Here is a 27,358-nt window from a genome sequence, read left to right as displayed (position 1 = left end):
GTGTGAACCAGGATGTGTAAAAGTCCAATTGAGAAAAATGTAGACTTGAAATAATAAGAAAATAAATATGAATTCATAAATCCAATTATCTCCATCAATTTAGCTGTCCTGAGGAAATACGATAATGTAAAAGATCATAAAATCCAAACCTACGTTTCAGAGCAGAGCCAACTTTTTATTTTCATTTACATCATTTTAACATATATACAAGAAATGGTTGAGAACAAACAGAGTTTAATAGAGAAACCTTCACGTGATTGAATTGCTCGTTATTGATCCCCTTAAGGAAAAACTGTACAGCACATCAGGAGCACTTCATTCATCCCCTTTATTTTAGGAGCAGTGCCTTTTGCCCCCCCGAAGAAAAACACTCGTAGCTTTCATCAACATTTCAATAATAGGAAGGTGGAGGGCGACCCGGCAATTATCTAAAAGCATTTTTCTCAAACCCCAAAAAATCCTCATATCTTATCGCACCAGTTGTTTGTCTCCTTCAGGGCTCAAGGCAAATGGGACCAGTGGGCTCCCACAGAAGATGTGGCCGATGGTCTGGTGAGTCGACGCTGAGCTCCGGTGTTGATTCCACACTTGTGAGGTTGGCCCTACTTTTGCCTACTGTCAGTGTCATCCTTGCTCTATAAACCCTCGCCCCCCCCCCCCCCCCCCCGGAGAAGACGTCAGAGTTCAGAGTAATCAGCTTCAATGTGGAAGGAATGCCCAACAAGTATAACAGGACATAAAATACAAACAAGACAAATACAACATAGTTTGGCAAAATGCATAAAGGCCTGATTCGGACCCTCTCCTGAAATGACCAGCCGCTCTGATCCGTGCCAGCAGGGAACAGGTTTTAACATTTTGAACAGATGGAATATCTGTGCACCTCTCTCATCTGGACACTAGAACAGGAACCACGCCCTCTGCTGTTTTGTTGAGGATGCAGTAATCTTTACAGTAACGTGGCGGCGAACTGGCCTCAACAGGACTGTTTGGTAAACTGCACTCTGGGCTTGGGGTCAGTTCGTCGCAGCTGCAACCAGAGTCGGTGCAGCTGCTCTCGAAGACGTCCTGAGGCGGCGGCGGCGGCGTCACTTGCACTTCCCCCATGCTGCAACCCCAGACAGAGCCGGGGAGCCGGGTGTAAGAAGTGTCCCCTGCAGGATGGACCGTGGTTATCGGCTGGGGCGCCACCTGCTGCCCAGGTAAGCCCACGTAGGAGGCTGGACATTGAGGGAATATGAGTTGTGTCACTGCAGTGATGTGGACGTCCTGGTTCTCCTCTGGGTCCTCGGTTTTGGGTTTCGGTTCAACGGTCACAGCATCGTTTATCAAGATCTCGTTGGTTTTGTACGGTAGTGCACCTTTACCTTGCGGTGAGAGCCATTCCTGTACATACATGGACAGGAGGAGTCATAAGGCTGCAAACAGCTGCATGACTTATTTTCACATGTTACACAGCATAATACATTGACCTTTAAAACAAATCTGGCCTATTTAGGGGATGGATATTTGCAGGTATGTATTCAACAGAATTCCATTCTAGCTGTTTGGGTGCCTTGATTGTTTCCCTGTATTAAATTCTATCCTCATATGTAATTTTGTCAATCAGTGTACTTCCACTGTGGTTAAGTGTCTGTGCAGCCCTGTGTGGGAGGAGCCCGCTCGGCCATCTCACCTTGAGGTTTCCTTCATGTTGCTGAAACAGGGGTTTAAAGAAAGGAGCGGGCGACGGCGTGTGGGACAGAGTTTTAATCTTCATTCTGTCAATCAAAGCAAAGTATACAAATCATTATCCAGATCAGAGAGCTTTGGTTATGATAGAGTTGAATTTTTTTTTAAAGTGCACATGATTTACCTTGCAGCGGGGCTGTGGAACACAAATACCAGAACTCCCACAACCACGCACACCGGCACCAGAAATTTGGTCAAAGTTATCATGATGTTTTCTTGTTCTGAGAGAGAGTCTGAAACAATTCAGCATTAGTGAGTCAGGGGTCACAGTGGAACTGACATTTAGGGCTTTTCATGGTTATTCCACAAAAGCAGTAGAGTGGGTTTTGGTCTTTGAGACTGACTCATGTCTTTCATACTATAGTAACTGTATATCTCAATATATGTAATACCTGAGATACACAATAACTCAGAGACCCACACATGAGTACAACACTAGAGGAAGCAGACTTCTGATGTTTATCAATACATTTACATAGTCAGTGCCATGAAGACAAAAGAAAAGGTTTGATTTTACCTTCTTGCACTCCGTTTCTCCAGCATATCTGTGGACTCCATTCACTCCAATTTGTGGCAAACTCTGGCAATTCAAAGACAGTGGACCTCACTCGAGTGCAGTATGTAGCATGGGCTTCAAGTTGTATCCGTGGAACCGATAAAAAGTTCTTACTGGTGGAAAGTTTCTGGGGAAACAATCAGAACGTTGTCAGATCTTAGGTCTGCAGCGAACCAGGGCGTCTCAGTTTGTCTGTGTGTGACAGTGGATCTCACCTTGCTCTCCCTGTTGGGAGATTTCTCCAGGAGGACTTCGTAGTCGAGGTAATTGCCAATGTACCTATGGCCTTCATACATGTTTTTCCAGGTGATGTTGAAAACCTCTGGTGTTTGTTGGACATCAACTTTATCCGGGGGTGTCAGCTGAACTGATCACAAACAGTGATCGAATAATATTTACATACATAGAAATCTGTCTACTACGTACAGTACAAAGATACTACCTAAAATGTGCTGTTGAGTATCTCTCCTGAATAATACTTGTCATAATCCTACAATGTACTATTGTCTCTGCAAGGAGCTTTTGTTTATGTCCATTGGTTTGTTTGTAAGCAGAATAACGCAAAAACTTCTAAACAGATTCCAAATAATGCAAGAAATCCCACATAGGGGACTAACATCTCTGAGTGTGGGCACATTGAGGTGGATCTAAATCCAGATGTGGATCTAATGGATTCAAAAGTGGTTGAGTAGCTGAGATAATGTGAGTCAGTTTATTTAGCTCCAATAGTTTTAAAACTATGTCCAACAAACATTATGGATTTAGTGCAGAAGGTCTTTACATAGAAAAATCTTTATTGTCATTATAACCAGGCACAATTAAATTGTAAGTGGCTTCTATCTTCGAAGTAGGTTAGATATATAAAAGTGTAAACATATAAGCATGTAAATAAAGAATGTAAAAACAGAAGTATTTCATTTGCATATATAACTATACAGAGAACAATTATGACATGTTTAGAGATAAGTCTAGTGCAAAATGGTAAAATAAAGGCTTTCTGCATACTTGTGTGCGTGTGTCGCATGTGCATGTGTCAGTCCCCAGATATCAAATACACACCACTGCATGCATGCACACACACACACATGTCACACAAGTTCACAAAGTCACATACGGTCTATTTGAAGTACAATAAAATCCTACTCACTGTGTTCATAAGGTATAAATCCCTTGATGAGTGAAAGGCAGCTGGAGTTCTTACACAGTTCCAAGGTGAACTGATGACTTTGGCCGAAAGTTTTTTTCGTCTTTAGTACCGTGCAGACACAACTGTAAGTGTGATTCTGAGTGAAGATGAGTGGACAAGATTTGTTTCCGTGGCCTCCCCTGAAAATTAAAAATAAAACCACCATTAACATGTTTTGTTTATAACATGATGCATGAACACAAACATTAAGAATTCAAAATTTTCATTAACTTATATATATGAATGTGGAAGAAGTGCAGTTACACGGTCTGTGTGAACTTCAGGCTGTAGGTGGTGTCGGACGGTGCCACAGGATCACCGGTGATGTTCAACTCACATGCGATTTCTCTCCAGTAGGAACTCACACAGGAATATCCACCAACTTCAAGTGAGGGAGAGAATATCATGTAGATTTGCACATAATTACTTATTCCCAGTGGTGGGATGTAACAAAGTACATTTACTTAGTTACCTCACTTAAGTGCATTGAAAGCATGGAAAAGCAGCACTTGCATTTACTCAAGTAGAGATAATTTGACCAGGTTTATTTCAAGTGTGGAAGAATAACGTTTCATAAAAAGGAAAACCTCAAGCACAGTGAGTTGAGTAAATGATGAGTCGGGGGCTTTTAAAGGATAATGCTTAAATTAATTTCCACTAAATTTGGTGGAGGGGTGAGACCTGGGCTTTTCAAGACTCCATAACATTTGACAAATGATGAGTAAACCCCGACTGTGGGGTAGTAAAAATATTACTACCTCACAGTCTGGGGTTTACTCAACATTTACTAAAATCACTGTGCTTGAGTAAATGAAGATTACTCAAAGAAGACGTGAATAACAACTTGACATTTCAAACATTTCCCGTCTGCTCTGTGGTTTGTCGACCACGCAGGACGCAGGACCCCAAGTGAAATTATCTCTGCACAGTTAAATGGGGAGAAGGTGATCGCACAAATAAGCACGAGGTGAGATCTGCTGTGAGACGCCTGGTTTTCATCATGTCAGTGTCCAGAGAGCTGAGCCTTTACCTGTGAAGCAGCTGCTCACAGCGAGGATGCTGGAGCACCAGCACACGAACAGGAGCTGGGGACACTTCATGTCTCCATCGAGATGAGTACCACTCTGTCGTACAAGAGTAAAACATCACTTTGCAATTCGTCTTGTTCTCTATTAGTGTCCACCTCTACTGTAATTCAACACATGTATCATCCCAGTCCACAGTAGCAAGAATCAAAAGTCAAATAGAGTTAAATATAACAATTTATTAAGTTAATCTTCAAGAAAAAGACAAGAAAATCTATATAGTTGTCATGATGGTAGAGAATGGAAATGTGCTGTTACCTGAGGGGCTGCCCTGGTGCTGCTGGTGGCTCACACACTGAATGAGATGAACTGAGGCTCAATTTATTATCAGTTGCATCACAGGAAGTGAAACCTCAGTGTTTTTTTTTTGTGTTTTTTTTGGTGTCATTTCTTGATCATTTTTTTCATGCTTTTCTTCATTGTCATTTTTGTAGAGGTGAATTATTAATATATCTTGTCTTGAAGAACGTGCATCAGCTTCTCTAATCATGATTCTTTCTTTTATTTTGACATCTGCAGGCACAGTCTGAGCACACAGAGCACCAAGGAGAAACAAACACCACAACATCCAAACCCAACTTAATATTTACATGGAATTTAAGACAGAGAAAACAGAATTAGAATAATAGAGTGCAGATCTCTAATTCCCCTTAATCCACATCTGCACCAAAATGTGATGGATTCATTAAAAAGCCCAGGTCTCACCCCTCCACCAAATTGAGAGGAAATTCATTCAAGCATTGTCCTGCTAATAACGAAAGCAACAAACCAACCAATTAGAATGGCGCTGACTAGATCTGATACAACTGCAAAACCAAACAATTCCCTTAAATTCAATAAAGCTGAACTAAATCACACACTCATATCGGTCCCTGCAGATGCTTCATCAACAGCCATGAATTACTCAAAAACATCATAGTTTCATAAGTTTAGTCTTTTTTTAAATCTTTTGCCAGCTCCTGCAGTTGCACCTCCACAGTTGTGCATTTACCAAACGAATATAACATTTGGTGAAAGAGTAAAACTGATATAAAAAAAACACACCTCAGAAATAATCACTGTGTTTAGAGATGAGGGACATTGCACAAAACAGGACGGGTGGTTGCAGTGATGACAGATAATGGTCCTTTACAAGAACGCTATCAGACATCTTGATAAGGCAGCACGCATTGGTGCAGGAAGAAGCCTGAGAACGTGAGACCGAGACAGAATGACAAAGATATTATGCACAAAGCATGAATGCAGAGTTTTGATTCTGTGTTGCAGGGTGCCATGCAAATCATATCAGATGCTCATTGCTTTGTTACGACCTGTTAATGGACCAACTGATGCATTGAATGAGCATTTGAGAAACTCAACGCAAGAGACATGAAGGGAAAAGACCATTTTCAAACCATATTTAAACACAAACAACGATTATAAAACAAAAGAAAATACCGACAACGACGTCCGTGTTTTAAATGCACGACCCACAGAACTCCAAACTGTGTCTGTAAAGAGGGGGAAGTGTTGCATTGAAGTCACAGTCCTGCATAAACGCAGCTGAATGCAATGCAGCGATGAAAGATAATCATCACTGTGCTTCACGCAGTTCACAGTCTGAGTTGCTGGCGTCCTCCTGAATAATGTTACATATCATCCACTGCCTCACATAGTTTGAGTTTGAGTTTTTTTGCTCCTGAAATAAGTCGGAGTCCATGTGCTCCGCTGTGTCCGAGGCCCCGGGGCTGCTGCACTCTGCAAAGCCACTGTCAATGGTGTCCAGGTCCACCCGAGGGTAGCCGTCCTCCGACTGCTCGTTGGAGGTGAAGGAGTCGAGGGAAATCCTCTCCGGCTCGTTGAACTCAGCACGTGGCTGAAAGTTTATCTTTCCCACTTCTGATAACTCGATGGACATTTTGTCTTCATACTCTGGTGACATCGCACTTGGCCCGTCCAGCTGAGGTCCCTCTGAATCGTACCCAGCATGCTCGCTGTCGACCTCTTCGAACGACCCGAAGCTTTCTCCGTCTTGGTAGCTGGCGAGGGTGTTCACGGAGCTCTGCGACATGGCTTCCTCCTCGTACTCCTCTCCGGACAGGGTGACCGTGTGGATGGAGACGTGTCCGGCGGAGTGGCCGGTGCCCTGCGAGCTGCCGTCGCAGAGGAAGGGCGGCGGCAAGCTGCTCTGAGGCTGCAGCACGTGGAGGAGGTGGCCGCCATTACTGGCCTCGTTGACCTCTCTGAAGCTCTTCTTCTCCTCGCTCCGTTGAGGGACGTCGTAGTGCTTCTCGCTCATCAGCTGAACGTGAGACTCCATCCGCAGGTAGTCGTACTCACTGAATATAGGCTTCACCCACTCCTGCAACAGAGCAGATGGAAGACATTAACTCAGAGTCTATAGAACCACTGTGCATGTTTAAAGGAATATAAGGAAGGCAACATTCTGGGAAAGGTTCAGTTGTATAGATAATGGATGAATGGATGGATGGAGATGTAATGTGTTAATTAAGGAGTGTATAGGTTTGAAAGTACAATTTACTGCAGGAAGGAGGGGGGGGGGGGGAGGGTGACCAGGGGTTAAGTGAACTGCGTGAGGGAAGGGAAACTTCCAGGATGACTGAGGTGTTATTCTGTGATTTTATCAGAAACGTTCCACTGCTCATCCAGAGGTGAAAAGCGGAGGCAGGAGGTAACGCTCGGTGGTGAAATGTTCCCCCGCCCATCAGCAGCCTCCAGCTCCTCAGGCAGGAACCTCTGGCTTTTCACTACTTGAGGATTTTACAACCTCCAGCAGGATCTAAACATTTTTAGTATCTGTAATCATACATGATATCACCATAATGGCAATAAAATATGCATTACTCATAATTATTACCCACCAACTTATTTTTGCACACACTGCAGGAAAGTTTTGACTTTTTTAACCATTTTCTATTAGACGTTAAGACTCATCGGAGGAAGAAGGAGCTGACATGAACATTTTCACACTGAGCATATGTGACCTATAAGACACACTGCTGTGAACAGCAGCTTATTAAGTGTCAATTGTCTGCAGCCATGTTTTTGCCTACACGCAGAAAGGTGATGCCCAGATAAGAATGAACCGCACTCTCGATGCTCACGTCACCACTTCCTGACGGAAAAAGATCTTCAGCATCGCCGAGGCGTCTCTGGTTGTGCTGAGGGAGAGACAGATAGCACAGGCTGTCGAGACCAAAGAGTCCTGCAAGAGCCTGGCTCAGTTTATCGAGGTGATCCTGAAGATACCGTGTACAAAACAAATACAACGCCCGGATGAGATAGTTCTGAAGAGCAAACCTGCAGAAAAGCACCTGCCACTGAAGACGTGCTGTTGTGTCACTTGCCACAGATTCAGGATGATGTACCACAGCTTTTCACTGGGGTCCTGCAAGTTTCATTTAAGAGCAAGTCCTTCATAAACTTACCAATTTAACCTTAGTTTAATGAACTGTCGTCAGTTCAAGTGTTTGAAGACGTTGAGAATCCAGATGCTGCTACTAAAGAAACTCTGCAGCATCAGAATCAAATACATAAACTAAACTCCTTTGCAGCAGATTGTCTTTTGACCTCTTATTGAAAGTATTTTATTTCTTAACGTTACCAGTGACCCCACATATGCCCTTCACGACATCTATATATCACGTGCTTTATATCGTTCACATATGCTTTTCTTGCACAAGCCATAATTCGGCTAAAAGCACACGAATACAACTATATATTAGTTTTATAGTTTGCATTTCACGCTGTGATCTCTTGTCTCCCACATGTTTTTCTTTACACCGTCATATTTTGCTCTTATAGATTTTTATGTTTTGCATATAACTGTGTGCTTTTATAGTTTTAAATACGCTGACTCTGATCTCTTCTGTATTTCATCATATTTGTACTTCTTCCCCTTTCACAACACTGAACGCTCTCCAGGGTATTTGCCGTAGTAGCACACTCTGCTGGAAAATCGTTGTAACTGCACATAAATTCCCAACTGAAGGTGTTGGGTTTATTTAAGCTGAGCTGTCAGTAGTTTTTAAAGAGTACCTCAATAACCGTAAACTCTACGAGTATGTTGTACCATTATTAAAACTAATACTAGATTTATTTAGTGCTAGATGTATTTATTGCTCTTTCTATTCAGATTAATCCCGAGATAAATGTCCACATCACAGGTTTAGGATAAATGGGATTCTAGAAAATGTCCTGGTAACAATGGAATTATACAATACTATCTCAACACCTGGATGATAAACAAGTTGGGGAAAAGTATTTTTGTCTTTGAATCTTCGACCCTGAAAATATGATCTAGTTTCAGCTGCTTAAAATCCAACACCTGTTTCCAGGTTGTCACTCGGGTGGTTTATCTTTTAGGGGCAAAGTTCAATGTGACTATTTTTAGGCTGTTTTGACATTTAAGTGTGTTTCAGTAATCGTCTGTTTGGGTGTCGAACCCGAGGGAAGATCATATATCAGGGGAAATAAACCAATGGTGGAAAAAAAAAATCTTCGTAATCTGTGGCCGTATCAGATGAAAACAGTCTTATTTTAGGTCTGACGCGATGACACATTAAAGACAGGGGAAGTTTCCACTGTGCTGTCATATAAAAATATCCAACCACAGAGAAACCTCTTGAAGCCCCTGCACACAGCGTCACTCTCAACATCAGAGGCCTCACATGTGCGCCAGGGGAAAGTCCCCGGAGAGGCTGCTCAGTCCAGATGTGCTGAACAGTCCCGGCAGCGACACCTGCTGGGCCGCTTTTGAAATTACACTCAACTGAGTTTATTTCACTTTCTTTCCTCGGATGTGGCACAGGGGGCAGAGCGGGTCGCCCTCTAACCACAGGGTCGCCGGTTTGATCCCCATCTATCTCTTTAAGGATGCTAGGAGGGATGCATGATAGAGAAAGTGCTGGTGGCGTGTATGAATGTATCTGAATTGGTGGATGTGAGTGGACATCAACTGTAGAAAAGTATAAATACAGAAGAAGTTACCTTGAAGTTTCCTCCGTGTTCGTGGTACAGAGGCTCGAAAAACACGTTTGCTCTGGGGATGAACGTCACCACCTTGAGTCCTTTGGTCAAAAAGCTGAAACAGACACCAAATGATTTCAGAGGAAGGAAGGAAATAGAAATGACATTTATAACTCATAGGTGCAGAGGCTAAAGGCCTTTATAAAACATAACCAGTCATCCTGATACTGCAAACAGACATTAATGTGAGCTGCTGTGCACTCAAGCCGGAGACAGTCACATCTTAATATTAATAATAAACCTTAGAGGGGTTCAGGGTGTGAATCACAGGAAAAAGAACATTTAATCGTGTTTAATCATCAGAACCTATTTGTATGATTTCACAGCAGTTTTTTCTGTGAAAATACGAATGTATCTCACACTTGGTTTGCTTGGAACATGAGTCAAAATTGCCAGCACTATATGACGCCACTGTGTCAATTCTGTGTTAATCTGCAGTGACCACTTCATTTCTGACTCAGTGTCAAAAGTCAGACGTCTGTATGAGGTGCAAATATCATAATACAGTCGAAAACAATGTTGATTTGAAGACAGTCTGACATTATTTGCTGTAAAGACGTTTCAGGAGTTCATCGAGAATATTGTTGAACTATCCATGTTAAAACTATTTCATATTTAAAGATCTGGTGTTTTTAAAACAGCAAGGGTCGTCAGCAATGATCTTCAGTGGCTCTGTACAATATGATTTCTCTCTGAATTCAGGACAATGCTTTACAAAGTGAAATCAATGAATTGCACAGACAGCAGCACCACCACCATGATGGCACATTTCACCTTTAACACCTTTATTGCTCTATCCTTATTTGCTTCTGCGGTGAAACAACATTATAAAACACCTAAATGCAGTAAAATGCAAAAAACAACTTCCCCACGAACTGAAACTTTCAAAAGGACCACGTTGCATTTGCTGCTACGAATAACGACCCATTTGTTTTTAAGAAAGAATCATAAAGTGATGCACTGAACCAAAGCAGAGTTAATAATCGTTATGGCTCAAAGAAGATTGCATCTTCATGATACGTGAGCTCTTCTTCTTCTTCTTGTAATTGTGTGTGCTCTCGGTGGTGTTCTCAGTTCTCTGACACTGCTCTGCATGACTTCCTATGTCTTTTAGCCAGAGCAGTGCAAGGTGCACACACGATGCTGCCGTGGTTTGTCTGCTTGTGGGAGGTGATGCCCGGAAAGTGTCGATCGAAGCAGTGAGAACTCATGCTAATCGTTTACAGGAAATTAAAGTGCTGGTGATCTCGAGGCTCAGCCTGCTTTCACACTGCAGTTATTTTTCTTTTATGTACAATTGATTTAGATTCAGCGATGTGCAAGTTTAAAAGGAAATTAAACGTTAAACACAATTTACATCTTCTACTTTTCCAAATGTAATGATATCTGCAGGTTTCTCCGAGTACTAGTTGCAGGAATCGTTGTAGTAGTTTAAGGAAAGCCTGATTGAATAAATAGAAATGAAGTTGTTGAGCTCATGTGTGATGTTTTAACATGAGAAACTTCACTGTGTTTGAGGAAATGAGGAAACATGGGCCACCGAATTTCTGGAGAGCAATTTAAGAAGTTATTAATAGAGACATATTTTAATTTGGGTTACTACTTAAAAAAGGTTTTCATACTCTAATGTTCAGAAATCCCTTTCCTCAAACCGTCCATTGCTGCTGCTTCTCTCTTTTAGCCTCTTTTTAATTTGAAGCCGAACTTTCACATAAACATTAAAACCTATTTAACACACCAGAGGAAAGCGAATGTCTCCTTTAAAGTTGTGAAGGGGCCAAAAAAACAACACAGAGAGAAACACAAAGTCACTCCAGTGTGAACAATACTCACTGTTTCTTGAAACACCACAAAAAGATGCCGAAGACAGTAATGATGGGGATGAGAACCAACCAAGGATATCCATTCATCCCTGCACATGCACAGAAAGAAAAACGTAATCAAATAATGAAATGATTTATCGTGACAAAGTTGATGATGTGAATGTTTCCAGGTTGGATTCAGTTCTTTCACCTTCCTCCTCCACAGGAGCTCCTTCTGTCCTCCAGTCCACGGCAGCGCTCCACTCGCTCCACGGACCCTGAAGGAAGTGGGGAATGCATATTTTGGCCTGAACATCCACAGTGTAGTTCACACCCGGCCGGAGTTTGCTGTGGTACAGCCAGGTGTGCTGGGACTTCACGAGAAGGGGAGGAAACGGAGCCTGTCAGGAAGATGGCACGGGAGTCGTCAGGGGAGAACCTTTAAACATTAATCGTCCTGCAGCAGCATCGTGTCACCTTCTGTTTGTGCTTTCGAACCTTTGACGGGTGTTTGCTCTCTCTTATGCGCAGCAGGTACTGGAGACAGTAGGTCCAGTTGTGGTTGGCCCATGAGAAGTTGTAGCGTCCGTCAGTGTTCGTCACTCGAACGTCTGAAGGAGGCGGAGGTTTCACTGTGAAATTGAAAATGCACGCACGCCAATAAGAGAAGATATTTTTAGCTATTGCCTGAATAGTGCTACCTGCTCTTATCTCCACGAGAGCTCGCTAGAACAAAGAATAACCGGGGTTCTTCGCTGAACTGCCGCAGAATCATTCTGTCCTCGTCTCTTTTGGTACAGATCCAGGATACGTTTTTTCAACTTTCAAATTTTTACAAGACTTTCCCTGATTTCTCAAGAGAATAATTCATGGTTTTTGATGAAAACAATTGCAATTGGATGCAGCTGTAAATAAAATTGTGGATCTAGTGAAGTTAAATTTGGTTTCTCAAGCGGGGATGTTGGGCCTTGGTGGAGGTATGTGCCATTCTAGCGCTGGTCTGATTTGATCTATAGGCTGTGGTATGATTTTAGACTTAACAAGTATCTGAATGTGTGAACACAGATGGAAACTAACATCAAACTTCTCAGAAATCATCTTAACTCATATATTTTGCCACGAAAACACGTCATGAGTGATGCAGCTCAGAGGCTGTTGTCTGTCTGTCTGACCTTTTGTGATGTCCGTGTTCTTGTCTTCTTATCTGTTCAGTACGTGACGGAATGAAAACACCACGTCACGTTTTTAAATCTAACTTACCCACTTCACTCAGAGCCCAGCTGGAGGACTCGGTCTCCTGCGTTAGTTCTCGATCCCCCTGGTGACTGGCAGTCGCGTTGCAGTTGGTCCCGACGCTTGTGAGCATATCGAGATCCGTCGGGTTCATGACGCACCAGGACCGAGGCCCTTTGACCTCACAGCTGCCGTTAACAACGCTTTCGGTGTCACTGCAACAGAAAAACTCTGAGTTACAATCCGTGGCGGACAGAAAGTAAACCATGCAAGGCAGGAGCATTCATTTTTGATTAATCTGTCAATTCCCCCGATGAATAAAACCTTGGTCTGTGAGAGAGAAAGTCAGAAAATTGTGATGGATTCAGATTACTACCAGCTTTATATCATAACGTATAAATAGAGATGAAAAAAAGGTGGGAAACAGAAAACATTTAACACATTGCTTGAGAAATGACCAATGGGATTATTTAAGTGACTGGAATGACCCTCGTTAAAGCTCTTAGCTCCGCCAAGGCCCCTTCAATTCAATCAGGCTGCACCGGATAACACACACTGATAGATACCAGTACCCTGCATGGGCCTGATCCTGGATCCGCCCCCTGATCCGGATCCACGCCAAAGTTTAAAGGGGTTCTTCCCTGAACCATAGACCACATCCTTTTTGTGTAATCTTGCTTAACAACAAGCAAACCAACCAACAAACGTACAGGGCTGAAAACATCACCTCCTTGGCAGCGGGAACAAAAGTTATTAGTTTAGTTCTTTGCTGTAAAATTTAGAAACAGTGTGACCATTATATAGTTTGTCCAGCAGGGAGCAGGAAGTGTTGTTGTTAGCATTAACATGTCCTGAGAGGTCGGTACATAACTGAGTCATAATCCAAAGGTCAAATTCAAGGAATCCCCCAAGAAGTTTGGTTCTAGTCATATATTGTATTTATGAAAAACACACTCGACGACACATAAAGTAGCTTAGAAATTCAAAATGCTAAATCAGTCAATCACTCATAATAAACATGAGACCAGTTTCACATGAACTTCTCTTCAGCATCTTGCTGTGTTCTCCTGAGGTAAACGAAGCCATTTTAAATCGACTCGACTGTTTCCAGAGCCCTTTGAGTTGCAGGTAGGATCATGAAGCCACTCACAGGAAATAAACATCAACATTAAAGATAGATGGAAATCTGTAACTCGTACCTGCAGCTGACTTGCACCAGGACGGGATGTGTGCTTATTCCTGAACAGGAGCAATTCAGTGACACATCATAGTCCGTCGAGCAGGTGACATTACACAAAGACGTGACTGGAACACAAATGAAATGAAGTGAGCGGTCAGCTGGTGAGGTTTACAAAAAAAAAAAATAACATTCATTCACACGTTAATTAATCGGTTTCCAAGAGAAACAACAAGTTAAGGAACCGAATCTTTAGGCAAAACTTGGCCAAAGGTTTGAGAGTGAAATCCTGAGCTAAACCGAGGAGCTTCCATTAGGAACTCAGATCAATAGATTGAATAGAATTGGATCAGTCGACTTACCACAGTGGATCAGCAGAGTGATTTCCCACAGTAACAATAAAGAAACAGCCTTCAGCGCCATGGGGACGAGCCAGTGTTACCAGCCGCTTCGACGAGAGGACACACAGCAGCTGAAACTGTACATAGAAATATCTGTTATAAAATAATCAGTGGTTAAAGTAAAAAATAAAATAAAAGAGCCAAACACCTAATCGAATAGACAAACGGTTAAAATATAGAAGATTAGAATTAACAGGAGCATGTAAAGACATTCATTAACGAGCACACACTTTAACAAGTCAGGATTTCTAAAGGTGTCAAAACAAACTTTTTCCAATAACTTGATCACTTCCCTCTCTCTCTCTCTCTCTCTCTCTCTCTCTCTAAAAGCAGCAATCTTACCCGTTCTTATTTGTCAAAATGAGAAGCTGTGCCCCTGAGCTGCCTGAGTCACGGCTGCTGTCTGTGTGAGAGCGTTTAGCGGAACAGGGTTCAGCGTGTGTCACAGCGAAGGCGTCAGCGGCGTGACTAAGGATGTGGCTTCAGCCCCTTTGAGTGGCGTCAGCGTGGATGCTGCTTTTCCACCACATCCACACTGCTGCTATGAATATGCAACACTTAGCATCAACAGGAAGCTGAAATTCAAGTCAAAAATAAAAATGTTTATAACAAATGTTTGTAACAAATAAAAAAAAAAAAAAAAACGTTTGATGATTTTACTTTGTGTTGAGGAAATGACGAATTGAACTTAAAACAGCCCCCCCCCCCCCCTAGGGTTCCACCTGTCAGACTGAACCTATAACTATTGATGTACAACAGTGTAAAACACTCACAACAGGATCCAGTGTGTTTAATGAGACCTTTCAAAAGACCCTTGTCACACTTAGTGCACTCGGCTTATTGGGGGGTTTTCTTTCTGAACGTTCCAGCACAGAGCAGATGTGTTAGGAGCTGAATGAGTCACTCGGTGCCTCTGCAGCCCCTCAGCCCTCAGCTTTAATAACCACGTTAACTCCAAATGTGTTTAACTCTGAGTGTTTAGAGACAGATGTTCACATCAGGCACCAGGAGCTGAACCAGAAGAGACCAAACCCGAGTGATGCACAAACTACGTTAGAGCACAAAAGTTGTTTTTACATTATACCTCAGGAGGGGGGCTGTGGGGATGCAAATCATTGTGTAGGTGTGTGAATGTGTGTGTTTAATGTCAAGGTACTGATGTGTGTCAGAGCTAAAGGCCATTCTGCCTCACAGACCCACACAGACTTTGCACCTGTTGCACTTCTACGTGACAAAAGAGCCGGTTTGATATCATACAAAGGTCTAATGAGATCCAGTGCGTCAGCTCAGCCATCCAAGACAGTCGGTGCCAGAGAGATATGAATCTGACCACACGTCTGCTTGAATGTTCTGTTCACCTCGTTTACCAACATGAAAGGGGAAGAATATTTCATTTCAATGCCAGAATAGCAGAGCGCCTGTCTTCAAGTCAGATGAGCTGCACCCATTTGCACAGACTCACAGAGACAGTAACGGTTCCCTCAATCTTTTACATCAGGCTCCACGAATTATTTTCTGGGTAATTGATGAAAAGTGATCTCTGACCCACAATGCATCAGTCCACCAGTGGAAATCTGTTTGGTTGGTTCTGTGTCGTCTCGCTAAACAAACAAACAATCGGACGAAGCCTCCTTTTTGCAGAAGTAAATATATCAGAGAGAAATGAATCTGACCTTATGTTTACTCCTGAGGTTTTAGTTTGCAGTGAACTGAAGCAAGTTGCTAACTCTGTTCACCTCATTTACCAACATGAGGAAGAAGGTTCCATGTCAGTGTAATGTTGCTGTGACCTCTGAGACAAAAACCTGATTTAGCATCTCTCGGAAACTTAACACGATCTGAACACTGCGGGTTAATGCAGAGCTGTTGAATTCATTTGCATTACGTGGGTGTAAAAAGTGGCCTGGGAGTATATACATTATATACAGTATATATATATATATATATATAGAGTGTATTACCTTTGTGAAGCTGCTCAGTTGCTTTTGAGCCAGGCAGTGTGATCAGAACTGGAGTCGGACCCTGGGTGCTGCAGTGAGGCTGTTGAATTCAAGAGGAGAAATTTGTAACTGTAACAGTGTGATAGAAATAAACATATCTGTGAATGTGAATTTAATTTGACTTTAAGTGGTTTCTGGTTCTCTTAACGCACTCTTCATTTTTAACCTTTAATTTAACGTTTCACTTTAAACCCACACCCCCCCCCACCCCCTCCACACACAGAGCATAACAATAAGACAGGAACTGGAAGCGCTATCGCAGGTCTCATAAATTTGCAATGTGAAAAAAAACAAGTAGATAAAGATAAAACAATAAAATCCTAAAGAAAGAAATGAGTGAAACCAGAATTATGGTATCAAAGTGATAACAATTCTGAGGTAATATGCAAGTTGATGCAAATTCATAAATTAAAAAAAAGAACAAAATGATTCACCTGTAAAACAATGTCAGAATATGTTAATAAATGTACAGAATAATTCTCTTTCGTGGAATAAAAATTCCACATAAGAGGATAAGAAGACGCCTCTGTGTGCAAAGCTGACGTGCATGAGATCAAACTGATATTAAAGCCCATGTGGTAATAGAGGATGACGCCAGCATGAGAGTTTATCTACCTTGGTTCCTCAGAATGTGCCCACGACATCCTCCACGTCTCCTCTGGCTCATCACCCTCCGGACAGAGACCGGACTCAGCAGCCGGACAGTTTCCACCGGTCGACGGCTCCGGAGCTGAAGCTGCAGAGACTGAGGGAAGTGTTGGTGTTTCAGGAGAGAAGCGGGCGAGGGAAGTAGCTGCAGACCGACAGCAGATCAACAGCCTCTTTCTATAAACTGCACATTGAACAGACAAAAAAAAACAATTCCGCCTCCAGATACTTGGAAATGTTACTCAACAGGCTTGTGGTCACTGATTAATACCACAGTCCTCACAGCTGTTCATGATGAAAGAATGACCTTTCAGATCACTGTGATGTGCGTCAACAGCAGACCTGAGATCAGGCTGAAGTCAGGAGACGGTGAGAACTCAGTGTCCTGGTATAGAACCAAGACTATTTTTTGTTTCTGCACCGACTTTGCTGATGTGCAGAGGAAGTCATTCTTCCCTTTATAGCCTGGATGATACATTATCACCACAGTGGATTATTTCCATCTTCATGCATAATATGTGGCTTAACATTCAGAATCACATTAACACTAGGGAGGAGGAGTAATGTTTGCTTGTCTGTTTTCGAGGAATTGTATTTCCTTCTTTGAATTTCAGGGACACCAACATATTAAATTTACCCAGATACTTCTCAAATACGGCTGAATATTATATTCGCTTTCAAATGAGACTTTCAGTGCAGTGGGGGGGTTATCGGGGGTGTTTCCCTTTTAGATTATATTTCAAGGGGAGAATTTATGGGTAAATCCAGGCCCCCTGAGATAATCAGTTCTACTACCAGTATTACTACTTAGGCTTCAAAGTAATAACAGCTGAATACCAGTGTAATGTGACACACACACACACACACACACACACACACACACACACACACACACACACACACACATACACACACACATAAGGAGACCTAATTTCACTAACGGTAACAGAGGCTGAATTTATCCAAGCAGATCTCCACGGGGAACTCCACCACGACGTTCATTCAGTTTTCACATTGAGTGTAATCTCAAGGTTTGATTCAAAGATCAATCAAAGTAAACTTCTGTTCTAATCTTTACCAAGAAACGAAAAGTGAAAGTCCCGTCCCGTCTGTGGTGGAATGACCACGCACCAGGTTTGTCATAGAGTCATAATGTCAGCTGGACACTTCACTGCAACACTGTGTTGGCAGGAATCACATGTTTGTACTGATGGATAAAATCTACAATTATCGATCTGTACTGAAATGCTTTCAGTATATTTGAAAACTAATTTGGTTTCCAACCTCTTTTTTAAATAGAAAACATGGAGAAATCATAAAATTTGGTAAAGTTTTGAGCTTTAAAATGATTTGCATCGCAGAGAAAGTTGAACAGAGACTGAACCTGGAGATGAAGTGAAACTATCCTCTCTCTTCATCAGTGACGAGTGATGAAGACTCCACGTGGTGAAGAGCAACACAGGTAGGACTCATCAGAGGCAGGGCAGGTGATCACTGAGGGACACACACACACACAGGAAGTGAAGCAGTTTGAGAAACACATGCGAGTACAAAATAAAACAGGAAGTAAAACACGCAAAGGGACAGGTTTTTACGAAATGGTTTGCATTTTAAGTGTATTTATATATGTGTGTTACAACATTTTACAACTTACAATTCTAGGCCACACAGGAATCACTGACCTCCTGACTGACACTTTTCTAGCTCATACTCAAGGAAGTGATCCCTTATAGAGGATGTAGATAATGGTTGCACACTGATTGAAAGGGATTAAATCCTTATGTTGCAGCCCGATTAAAACCAGTCATCTAAAAGGAACCATAATAGAAACAATAAATATGGAATGAAATATATGGAAATATAACCTATTACTGGTGAAAATGCCTTTGAGCAAGGCACTAGACCCAGTGTGGTCGAGTGGAGCAGCTTAAAAGGCCACTACTAGAAGAATATGCAAAGAGAGTAAGTTAAAAAGAAAGTTTGATTTTGGGAAGAGTCTCATGAGGGGGGGAAGTGGTGTCATATATAACACAATGGTTTACATTGATTCTCGTCTTGCAGCGAGTGAAACCTCCTCCCGGTACTTGCTGTTCCTCTCTTTAACAGAACTACAAGAAGAGAAAGCACAACAGAGTCTGTGATGGTTGTACTGGTGGAGTCATCAGGACTCTACTAACGAGCTCCACTTCCCCCCCCCCCGAAACCAATGCACCTCAAATCCACTGTTTTCACTTTACATCTCTCACTGCTACTGAGCCTCCAAGGTTCAATCAGTCAAAACGTGCTTCTTTTTATACAGATAAATTATCATGATAGATAATACAATAATCTATATATATTTTTACTTTGATCCGTAGCGTAGATAAGAAGCTGTTTCATTTATTCAACATCTGTATCATTACAAGCTCTGAAAAAGTCTGTGGCTTTAAAATGTCTGAATATATTCAAACCTTCAGATTAAAATATAGTTTAAATTTGAAATGTTTCCATCTCCTGCATCACCATGTCACTAGAATGAATTGTGTTCTGTTCATGATGAAACCGATGAATTGAATATACATAATAAAACTCTCCATTCATCTTAAAGCTTCATTTCTGTGAGAGGTTGCACTGCAGAGGATTTCAGTGAGGAGCAGTAACTGAATGGCGCCACTGGAGGGCAGTATAGATAGTTTGACTTCACATTAAGCAAAGCTCTCTGTATTAGACAGACTGTTTAATTTATTTAGTATAAAACATAATCTATCGTCACTTTCTACTGTTTTTATTCTGTTATGGTTCATCAATCAACTCAGCATCTGTGTCTCTATCAGTGCTTGTTTGTCACGATGAGACAAATTCCTGTAGCTTTGCTGTTCTTGGCACGATGCAGTGCAGAACATAACAGGACACTAAACAATGACTTCCTCAGGCGCTTCAGGCTGCATGTTTATTCTAATCAAACTAGTTCAACTCAAGGACGTTGTGAGAATGCTGCTTGTTTTTCAGGTTCTTTGAATTTTAGCATTAGTTTGTTTAATTTGCCCATTTCCCTTAATTCATAAGCTCTGTATTTAGGAAATGTTACTTGAATAGAAAACTATAATCTAGAATATCCCTCAGTAGAGCGGATAAATTACATTAAATCACGCTGCATCAGATTTCACACACTTCTGAATATCATTTCTCATCAAGGTCTCTGGATTTGTTATTAAGAAATTCCCCAACATGTCTCAAAACCTCCCAATCTGCATCCTCCCACCTGGTTTCGAGGTAATCCTTAGTTTTTGCATAATCCTGCTGACAAATGCAGATGAGAACATTCAATAGTTGTGATGGACATAAGAAAATGTAACAAAAATCATGATTCAAGAAACTTTAATAAAGTACAAAAGCACTGACGCATTGGTACACAAATAGTAAAAACATTATACATTGGTAGGGAATGTAACATTGAGAGACTACAGATTTTCTACATCTTGATTCACTCTCTTTCTTTAACAGGGTCCACACTCAAACTGCACTCAATTGCAAACGTTGCTAGTCTCTCTTGCGAATAAAAATCCATACATATTTTCAAGTACGTGATGTGAGAATGTGCGTTATCGTTTATAAGTCTATTTATCTCTGTTACCTCACACTGGTTTCTGACCAGGGTGCACGAGTCGGATGTGAGCTTCCGATTCACTCCCGATTCTGAAGTCTTCCCCGCATGTGCTGCAGGTGTGTAGCTTTGTGTCAGTTTGGATATTTTTATGCTGTTGTAAGTTTGACAACAGACCAGAGCTCTTCCCACTGACGTCGCACACAAGTGGCTTCTCACCCGAGTGTGTTCTCATGTGCCTTCTGTATGAATTGGAAAATCGGAAATCTTTCCCACATGGTTTACAAGAGAAGGGTTTCTCTCCCGTGTGGATTCTCATGTGCAATTTGAGTTGCGCTCCGCTACTTAACGTTTTTCCACAAATTGCACAGGAGTCCGTCTTCTTAGCCGAGTGGGTTTTCATGTGATACTGCAGACCACCCTTGGATGTGAAAGTCTTCCCACACGGTTTGCAGGAATACGGTCTCTCATTCCCGTGCGTTTTAACGTGGACCCGCCAGCTTCCTCTAAATCGGAAACTTTTCCCGCATATCTTGCAACAAAAGGGTTTCTCTCCCGTGTGCGTTCGCATGTGGATCTTCAAGCTGCTGCCCCACGCGAAACTTCTCTCACAGGTTTTGCAAGAGAAAGGTTTCTCGCCCGTGTGCGCTCTCATGTGGAACGCAGCGCTTTGCTTGTGTTTGAAAAGTTTCCCACATGTTTTGCAGGAGAACGGCTGGTCGTCTGTGTGGACTTTGGCGTGTTTGATCAATCGTGACTTCCATTTAAAGACTTTGCCACACGTGTCGCACTCGAAATCCTCGTTGCAGATAATCGAGGAAATCTTTGACACGGTGAGGTTGTGGTTTTGCCTTTTGCTTTTTGCCCGCCTCTTTAGGACGCAACGCATCGGATCTGAAGATGATCTTGAGTTTTCATGTGTGTTTTGATTGAGATCCTGGCTCTGGGCTGCAGGAGAGTCGAGAGGGAGGAGCTGGTCCTCGTTTGGTTCTGGTTCCCTGTGGGGTCTCTCCTCGGACGTAGGATTCAACAAGACCTTATCCGGATCAGGCCCCTTGTTCGAAACAAGCTGCAAGTACTCCTCATCCTCCTCATCCTCCTCCAGCTTTAGAACTAGCTGCTCTCCTTCCTCACTGGAGCAGATCTCCTCCTGGTCCTCTATCACCTCCGGAGATTCTGGCTCCTCCTGGTCCAGACTGTTGCTCCTCTCCTCCTGGTCCAGACTGTTGCTCCTCTCCTCCTGGTCCAAACTCTGGCTCCTCTCCTCCTGGTCCAAACTCTGGCTCCTCTCCTTCTGGTCCAAACTCTGGCTCCTCTCCTTCTGGTCCAGACTCTGGTTCCTCTCCTCCTGGTCCTCTTTCACCGGCGGAGGCTGGTCCAGACTGTGGATCTTCTCCTCCTGGTCCAAACTCTGGCTCCTCTCCTTCTGGTCCAGACTCTGGCTCCTCTCCTTCTGGTCCAGACTCTGGCTCCTCTCCTCCTGGTCCAGACTCTGGTCCAAACTCTGGCTCCTCTCCTCCTGGTGCAGACTCTGGATCCTCTCCTCCTGGTCCAGACTCTGGCTCCTCTCCTCCTGGTCCAGACTCTGGCTCCTCTCCTCCTGGTCCAGACTCTGGCTCCTCTCCTCCTGGTCCAGACTCTGGCTCCTCTCCTCCTGGTCCAGACTCTGGCTCCTCTCCTCCTGGTGCAGACTGTGGCTCCTCTCCTCCTGGTCCAAACTCTGGCTCCTCTCCTCCTGGTCCAGACTCTGGCTCCTCTCCTCCTGGTCCAGACTCTGGCTCCTCTCCTCCTGGTTCAGACTCTGGCTCCTCTCCTCCTGGTCCAGACTCTGGCTCCTCTCCTCCTGGTCCAGACTCTGGCTCCTCTCCTCCTGGTGCAGACTGTGGCTCCTCTCCTTCTGGTCCAGACTCTGGATCCTCTCCTCCTGGTCCAGACTCTGGCTCCTCTCCTCCTGGTCCAGACTCTGGCTCCTCTCCTCCTGGTCCAGACTCTGGCTCCTCTCCTCCTGGTCCAGACTCTGGCTCCTCTCCTCCTGGTCCAGACTCTGGCTCCTCTCCTCCTGGTCCAGACTCTGGCTCCTCTCCTCCTGGTCCAGACTCTGGCTCCTCTCCTCCTGGTCCAGACTCTGGCTCCTCTCCTCCTGGTGCAGACTCTGGCTCCTCTCCTCCTCAGAGACCTGCTCCTCCTGCTGTGGGGCCACTAGAGGAGACAGAACACGTGTTTAGGACTCACATATAAGTGTTGGAATGCACGCGTGGTGTTTTATTTACTGTCATGGCTCGTGCGGACCTGTTCTGTGCAGCTTGATTTCCGGTTTCCAGATGACGTCCAACAGTCTGCGCTGACGGTCGATCTCCCCCTCGTACTCTGCGATGGTTGTCTCGCAAGCTCCGAGTATCTCCGCGGCAGCAGCGGTCAGTCTCTCGCTGATAAACCGCCTCAGACCCTGGACTGTCGCTGTGGACGCGTCCATTCTGGAGACACCAGCTAGCTAGCTAACTAGCTAACTTCACAGACAGATAGTTACCTGCACTAAGTTAAAGTAACTGGTGTAGTTTACTGCTGCCGACTGTAAAACAAACAGTCGTGAAGGTAACGAGACCATGATCGCTTTTAAAAACAAGGATCTAAAGGAGTTTAGCCAAGTAGCATCTTCTTCTGTTAGCTGTTAGCATTGCAGTGGCACTACAGTTCTACTTCTGCATTAATAATGGAGGATTCTCTGCGCATTACCGCCACCTTCTGGATTGGAGTGTGGATGAGTTGGGCACTGAAACATTAAATTCTCCCTAAAGCTCTTGAACTATATTTATTATAAATATAATAATAATGATAATACTGTCGTTATAAATAACACTTTATTTATTAAGCCCCTTTCAAAACACAGTGACAAGGCTCTTAACAAGTTAAATATTTACTACTTTATTATTTATTAGTTACTAATTCAAATCCAGTACAAACAGCACAAGATACCTAGACATCCCTCATGTATATATTGGCAGAACTGGATTCAGTTGCACTTACCAAATTAACTGATTTACAAACTTCCCTCAAGCTACAGTCTTATGTTCCCCCTGGAGATTTTAAATATTTACTATGTGTTGTCTTTTTAGGAATCGTGTGTCGTTATTGTGTTGTTTTGTTGTTGCTCGTGTGTAATCGCTTGTGGCTGATTGTGAATGTTTCTTGTTCTCAGGCCTCTCTTGGAAAAGAGGTCTTAAGGTGCCTCATTAAAGATTAAAAAAAAAAAAAAAAGGAAGGCAAACTGTTAAAAACCAATCATTAAGAAACAATTTAATTAAATTCAAACTAATTAATCTTCAATCTGAAGATCACAAAAGAAGCAGGATTAAAAGAAAACAATCAGAAAATAGACTGTGAGATCAGAATCAGGAGAGATGGGACACCTGGTTTCTTAATAAGATATTTAAAAGAGGATAAGGAGTTTCTCAGGAAGTTGGTTCCATAGAGTGGATGTGATCCCCTCTGGTCCTCAGCCTCAACCTGTGGAGTCGGGCCTGCGCTGAAGACATGTGTGTTGTCCAAAGATGTGAAATCTACCTCAGAGGAATTCCAGAACGGGTCCTTAAAGTCAGCAATAAAATCTACAATCAATTCTAGAAGTTACAGGAACCCAATGAAGAGAAGCTAAACTAAAGCTTAAGATACGGCTCCTGAGCCATTCCTCATCCTTCCACCAGAAGCTGTGGAAATCGGTTCAGTTGTTTCTGTGTAATCTTGCTTACAAACAAACAAACAAACAGGGGTTAAAACCATAACCTCACTGGAGGTAACACCATTGAAGAAAGATGTATTTTTTTTCATTGCTGATAATGATAATCCTTGCAAATAATGCAGCAGAGGTCATGACAACTACTCTTTGGCACGAACAAGAAACAACATGAATAATAAAGAGTGAAAAAACTGTTACAACATGTATGTTTGTGACCTTTTGCAAGTTTTTTTTTGTGTGTTCCTGGGGGCATGTGTGTGTGTATGTGTGCAGTGTTTGAGGTGTGTGTGTATGTGTGTGTGTGTGTGTGTGTGTTGGGGTGGGGTGGGGGGCTTTGCTCTTTTTAGTGGAGGTGGCGGAAACAGCCCTCCTCAGGTTGAGGGGGAGTTCTCTCTCTCTCTCTCTCTCTCTCTCTCTCTCTCTCTCTCTCTCTCTCTCTCTCTCTCTCTCGAGGGCGGCCGCCTCTCGTCGAGTTGTTCTGTGAAGTGACCCGCACGCTGAAGCAAAGTGGTGGAGGTGTCTTCACCGTGAGGATGGCGAGGGCGTTGGTGTGGTTACATGTTCAGAGGTGGTGGTGATGGAGGAGGAGGGGGATGGAGAAGTTGACTGTGTATGTGTGTGTGTGTTGGGGGGGGTGGGGGTTGTTTGGACTGTAGGGTGTAGATTTTGCAGCTGTGCGTGTTCTTGTCCATGTCTGAGTGAATAAGGGGAGAAAGGGGCAGACAGGGAGGGAGGGATGGGATGGGGGGGGGGGGATTCAGGTTCAGAAGTGTTGAAGCATAAAATCCTTCCCTCTCTTTCTCTTTCTCCCTCTCTCCCTATCTCCCCCCTCTGTTGCCGGGCCAGACGCAAAGCAACAGCAATTTGTGCGATTTCACAGCTCACCGAATCCCTAAAACTCTGACAGCCTCGCACTGAGGTGGGGGGTAATGAGGGGAAGGGAGGGAGCGATGGAAGGAATGAGGAAGAAGGCAGGAATGGAGGGGACGGCGCGGCATGGGGCCGGTGAATGCAGGAGCGACAGCAGGAAATGGAAGATGGACAGATTGGACGATGAGCAGCTGACGGCTGATGGGATGGAGATGGTGTCTGAACACATACAGGTGTCATCTACATCTGGACATTCTACGTCCTGTTTGTGCTTCTTTTCAAACCTGAGATAAAATGTAGAAACACTACACTCACTTTTCTGGGTTAATCAGTCTGGATATAAACATACTAGTGCAGTTAGGATGAAACATTAGCTTGTTGTCGTATGGTCCTTCTCCTGCTGCTGTTACAGGACTGAGATGCTAGAATAACATGGAAACAGGCAAATTAGACAGATTTTAAACATCATCATGCAAATACTACAAAATAAAACAGCTTTTTCACATCTTTCTTAAGTTAAATGTGGAAAGAAGTAAAAACCAAACAGGTAGAAACTTTTTTTTTCATGCTCAGCCCAGTATCCCTAGAAATTAGATTTATATTAAGACATTCTGCACCATTGAATTGCAGTGGCCTCGGACTGTAGCACCACAAACAGTATTAGTGGACCCTTTATATACCAATGCAGAAAAGTCACCCATCCATGACAATCTGTTTTCATCTGTATTTGTATTGGTTGCAGGATTTTTTACTCCCCTGATTTCCACAAGACTTAACGGAAGGATCCATGATTTTGTTTTTAAACTTTCTTTCCCATTGTGAGAGAGGGTCATTTTTCAACATTTAACATTTAATTTATGGATCTTGAAGGAAAAAATCTGAAATGTTCAGGAGACTGATATTTATGAGCGTGTGGAATTAGGACCAGATCCAAATAAAAGTCTTGGAGGAGTTATGTGCTTGCCGTGCACTTTCTGAGACAAGTTTTAGGCCACCAAAGAAGACACTAATACAGAAAAGAATGATTTAAACACCTAATCTCTCATTGGATTATTTTAACTGAATGTTTGAGGGTCTTTACTGGTTGAAAATAACCTTGGATTTTGGCTGTTATCATGATTTAATCCATCCATTGTCCATCAGGCCCCTCTTAGCCCTAAATGAAGCCCCAATTGGGTGGCCATTATTTTGATCGAGACATGACTCACAGCCCTAAAAAGGGGTCGTGACCTTTGAGGACCACCGCCGACCTCACAGACCCTCTCAGCGATCTCCATATAAAGAGTGTATTTCCTATTTTGTCTGAGATTTGTCATTCAAAACTTCACGCTCATTGTCTTTGCCGGAGTCTCTTGACCTTGGCTCCTGGTTGAAAACACACTGCAACCAAGGGGCAGTAGAGTGTGGGGAACGACAGACTTATTTCAATGCTCATTCAGAAAAACCCGACCGTGCCCACAGCCCGAAGGACAGCGGACACAGGGAGGGACCCGTCTCTGGAGCAGGAGGCAGAGCGACAAAGAGAAAGAAAGACGTACTGCAGGCGAGATGAGATACCAGAGATACCAATTCAAAGAACTGGTGAGTGCTCTCGTGATAAGAGATATCACCTGAGTGCTTTGTTTTGGTTGTGGGGTCAAGAGAGAGTTCGAGGAGATGGTGGGGGGGTGCTTGAGTGTGCGTAAGTGTTGGTGAGTGGTGTGTGTGTGTGTGGGGGGGGGGGGGATCAGGACATCTGCGCAGGCTTTGAAGAGGTCAGCCATGGGACAGGAACCATTCTTAATCCTCGCAGCTTGGCCTGCAAGAGAGGATTTGGACCTCGGCTCGCTCTCCCCCCCCCCCCCCCCCCCCCCCCCCCCCAACCTACAACAGTAGCTAATTGAGCGGCAGAGCTCTGATCGCAGCACTTCCATGTAAACCCCTGCATGCTTTCACAGGGCTTTGGAGTCTGACCAGGAAATCCCCTTTACTGTCTACCTGCTTTTATCAACTATACCTGGCACGGGATTATCCACGACCGCCAACATGTATGTGCGTGTGTGTTCGCCTTTTGCTAGAGACTTTAGATCAGACGTTTTGTAAATGCAGGAAATGGGATAGTTCAACGAAAAATAAAACATGAAATTCACTCATCACTACGCTGATGCAGGTGGGTGAAGTGTTTGAATCCACAAAACCCTTTTGGAGTTTCAGTGGTAAACAGCATTGCAGCCAACATAATTGAAGGACATTCAAATCCGGCGTCATTTACACATTTGTTTAAATCCTAAATGCCCGCTATCAGAAGTACCGATGCTAACACACGACCCACTCCTGCCGTAGGAT

General features: G+C 43.3%; 3 protein-coding genes across 12 annotated transcripts; all 3 read right to left on the bottom strand.

Annotated features, from left to right (window-relative positions):
- Positions 1–656: 656 nt before the first annotated feature.
- On the bottom strand, positions 657–4,856 carry LOC128448821 (interleukin-9 receptor). Its single transcript, XM_053431613.1, has 9 exons — positions 4,817–4,856; positions 4,504–4,597; positions 3,738–3,855; positions 3,435–3,613; positions 2,503–2,654; positions 2,249–2,414; positions 1,856–1,964; positions 1,676–1,760; positions 657–1,386 (listed from the first exon to the last, which is right to left on the bottom strand). Exons 2-9 carry the CDS (start codon positions 4,571–4,573, stop codon positions 889–891), a joined length of 1,377 nt encoding a protein of 458 aa, XP_053287588.1. The 5' UTR covers positions 4,574–4,597; positions 4,817–4,856; the 3' UTR covers positions 657–888.
- On the bottom strand, positions 4,718–18,354 carry il21r.1 (interleukin 21 receptor, tandem duplicate 1). Of its 10 annotated transcripts, none has more exons than XM_053431605.1 (12): positions 18,232–18,354; positions 16,815–17,031; positions 16,161–16,239; positions 14,542–14,774; positions 14,161–14,292; positions 13,821–13,926; positions 12,649–12,836; positions 11,866–12,020; positions 11,600–11,789; positions 11,420–11,498; positions 9,548–9,641; positions 4,718–6,899 (listed from the first exon to the last, which is right to left on the bottom strand). In XM_053431605.1, the coding sequence occupies exons 5-12, from the start codon at positions 14,219–14,221 to the stop codon at positions 6,132–6,134; spliced, it is 1,641 nt and encodes a 546-aa protein (XP_053287580.1). In that variant the 5' UTR covers positions 14,222–14,292; positions 14,542–14,774; positions 16,161–16,239; positions 16,815–17,031; positions 18,232–18,354; the 3' UTR covers positions 4,718–6,131. The 10 variants fall into 10 exon arrangements, with proteins under 10 accessions (XP_053287580.1, XP_053287586.1, XP_053287579.1 ...); XM_053431611.1 differs by having other exon boundaries at positions 11,866–11,999; positions 14,161–14,276; XM_053431604.1 differs by having other exon boundaries at positions 14,161–14,276; positions 16,815–16,944; positions 18,232–18,353.
- Positions 18,355–20,187: 1,833 nt separating this feature from the next.
- On the bottom strand, positions 20,188–23,121 carry LOC128448818 (zinc finger protein 37). The gene is made up of 2 exons (XM_053431600.1): positions 22,720–23,121; positions 20,188–22,629 (listed from the first exon to the last, which is right to left on the bottom strand). Exons 1-2 carry the CDS (start codon positions 22,901–22,903, stop codon positions 20,462–20,464), a joined length of 2,352 nt encoding a protein of 783 aa, XP_053287575.1. The 5' UTR covers positions 22,904–23,121; the 3' UTR covers positions 20,188–20,461.
- Positions 23,122–27,358: the final 4,237 nt, after the last annotated feature.

This window comes from Pleuronectes platessa, chromosome 10 (genome assembly GCF_947347685.1).
Source record: "Pleuronectes platessa chromosome 10, fPlePla1.1, whole genome shotgun sequence".
In the NCBI taxonomy this organism is placed as follows: Eukaryota; Metazoa; Chordata; class Actinopteri; order Pleuronectiformes; family Pleuronectidae; genus Pleuronectes; species Pleuronectes platessa.
The sequence above is the reverse complement of the archived record's forward strand: the minus strand, read 5'-3'. Positions and strand labels throughout refer to the sequence as shown.

What these genes read in the sequence shown, in the direction of transcription:
- il21r.1 (XM_053431605.1), bottom strand. Translation starts at nt 14,221, where the DNA reads ATGGCGCTGAAGGCTGTTTCTTTATTGTTACTGTGGGAAATCACTCTG. An exon ending in AGCTCCTGTGGAGGAGGAAG is followed by an intron (nt 11,499 to 11,599) that starts GTGAAAGAACTG and finishes GTGCATGTGCAG; the next exon opens with GGATGAATGGATATCCTTGG. An exon ending in TTGTGGTGTTTCAAGAAACA is followed by an intron (nt 9,642 to 11,419) that starts GTGAGTATTGTT and finishes TGTCTGTTTCAG; the next exon opens with CTTTTTGACCAAAGGACTCA.
- LOC128448818 (XM_053431600.1), bottom strand. Translation starts at nt 22,903, where the DNA reads ATGGACGCGTCCACAGCGACAGTCCAGGGTCTGAGGCGGTTTATCAGC. An exon ending in AATCAAGCTGCACAGAACAG is followed by an intron (nt 22,630 to 22,719) that starts GTCCGCACGAGC and finishes TGTCTCCTCTAG; the next exon opens with TGGCCCCACAGCAGGAGGAG.
- LOC128448821 (XM_053431613.1), bottom strand. Translation starts at nt 4,573, where the DNA reads ATGAAGTGTCCCCAGCTCCTGTTCGTGTGCTGGTGCTCCAGCATCCTC. An exon ending in ATTTATACCTTATGAACACA is followed by an intron (nt 2,655 to 3,434) that starts GTGAGTAGGATT and finishes GTTTGTGATCAG; the next exon opens with TTCAGCTGACACCCCCGGAT. An exon ending in CTCCCAACAGGGAGAGCAAG is followed by an intron (nt 2,415 to 2,502) that starts GTGAGATCCACT and finishes TTGTTTCCCCAG; the next exon opens with AAACTTTCCACCAGTAAGAA.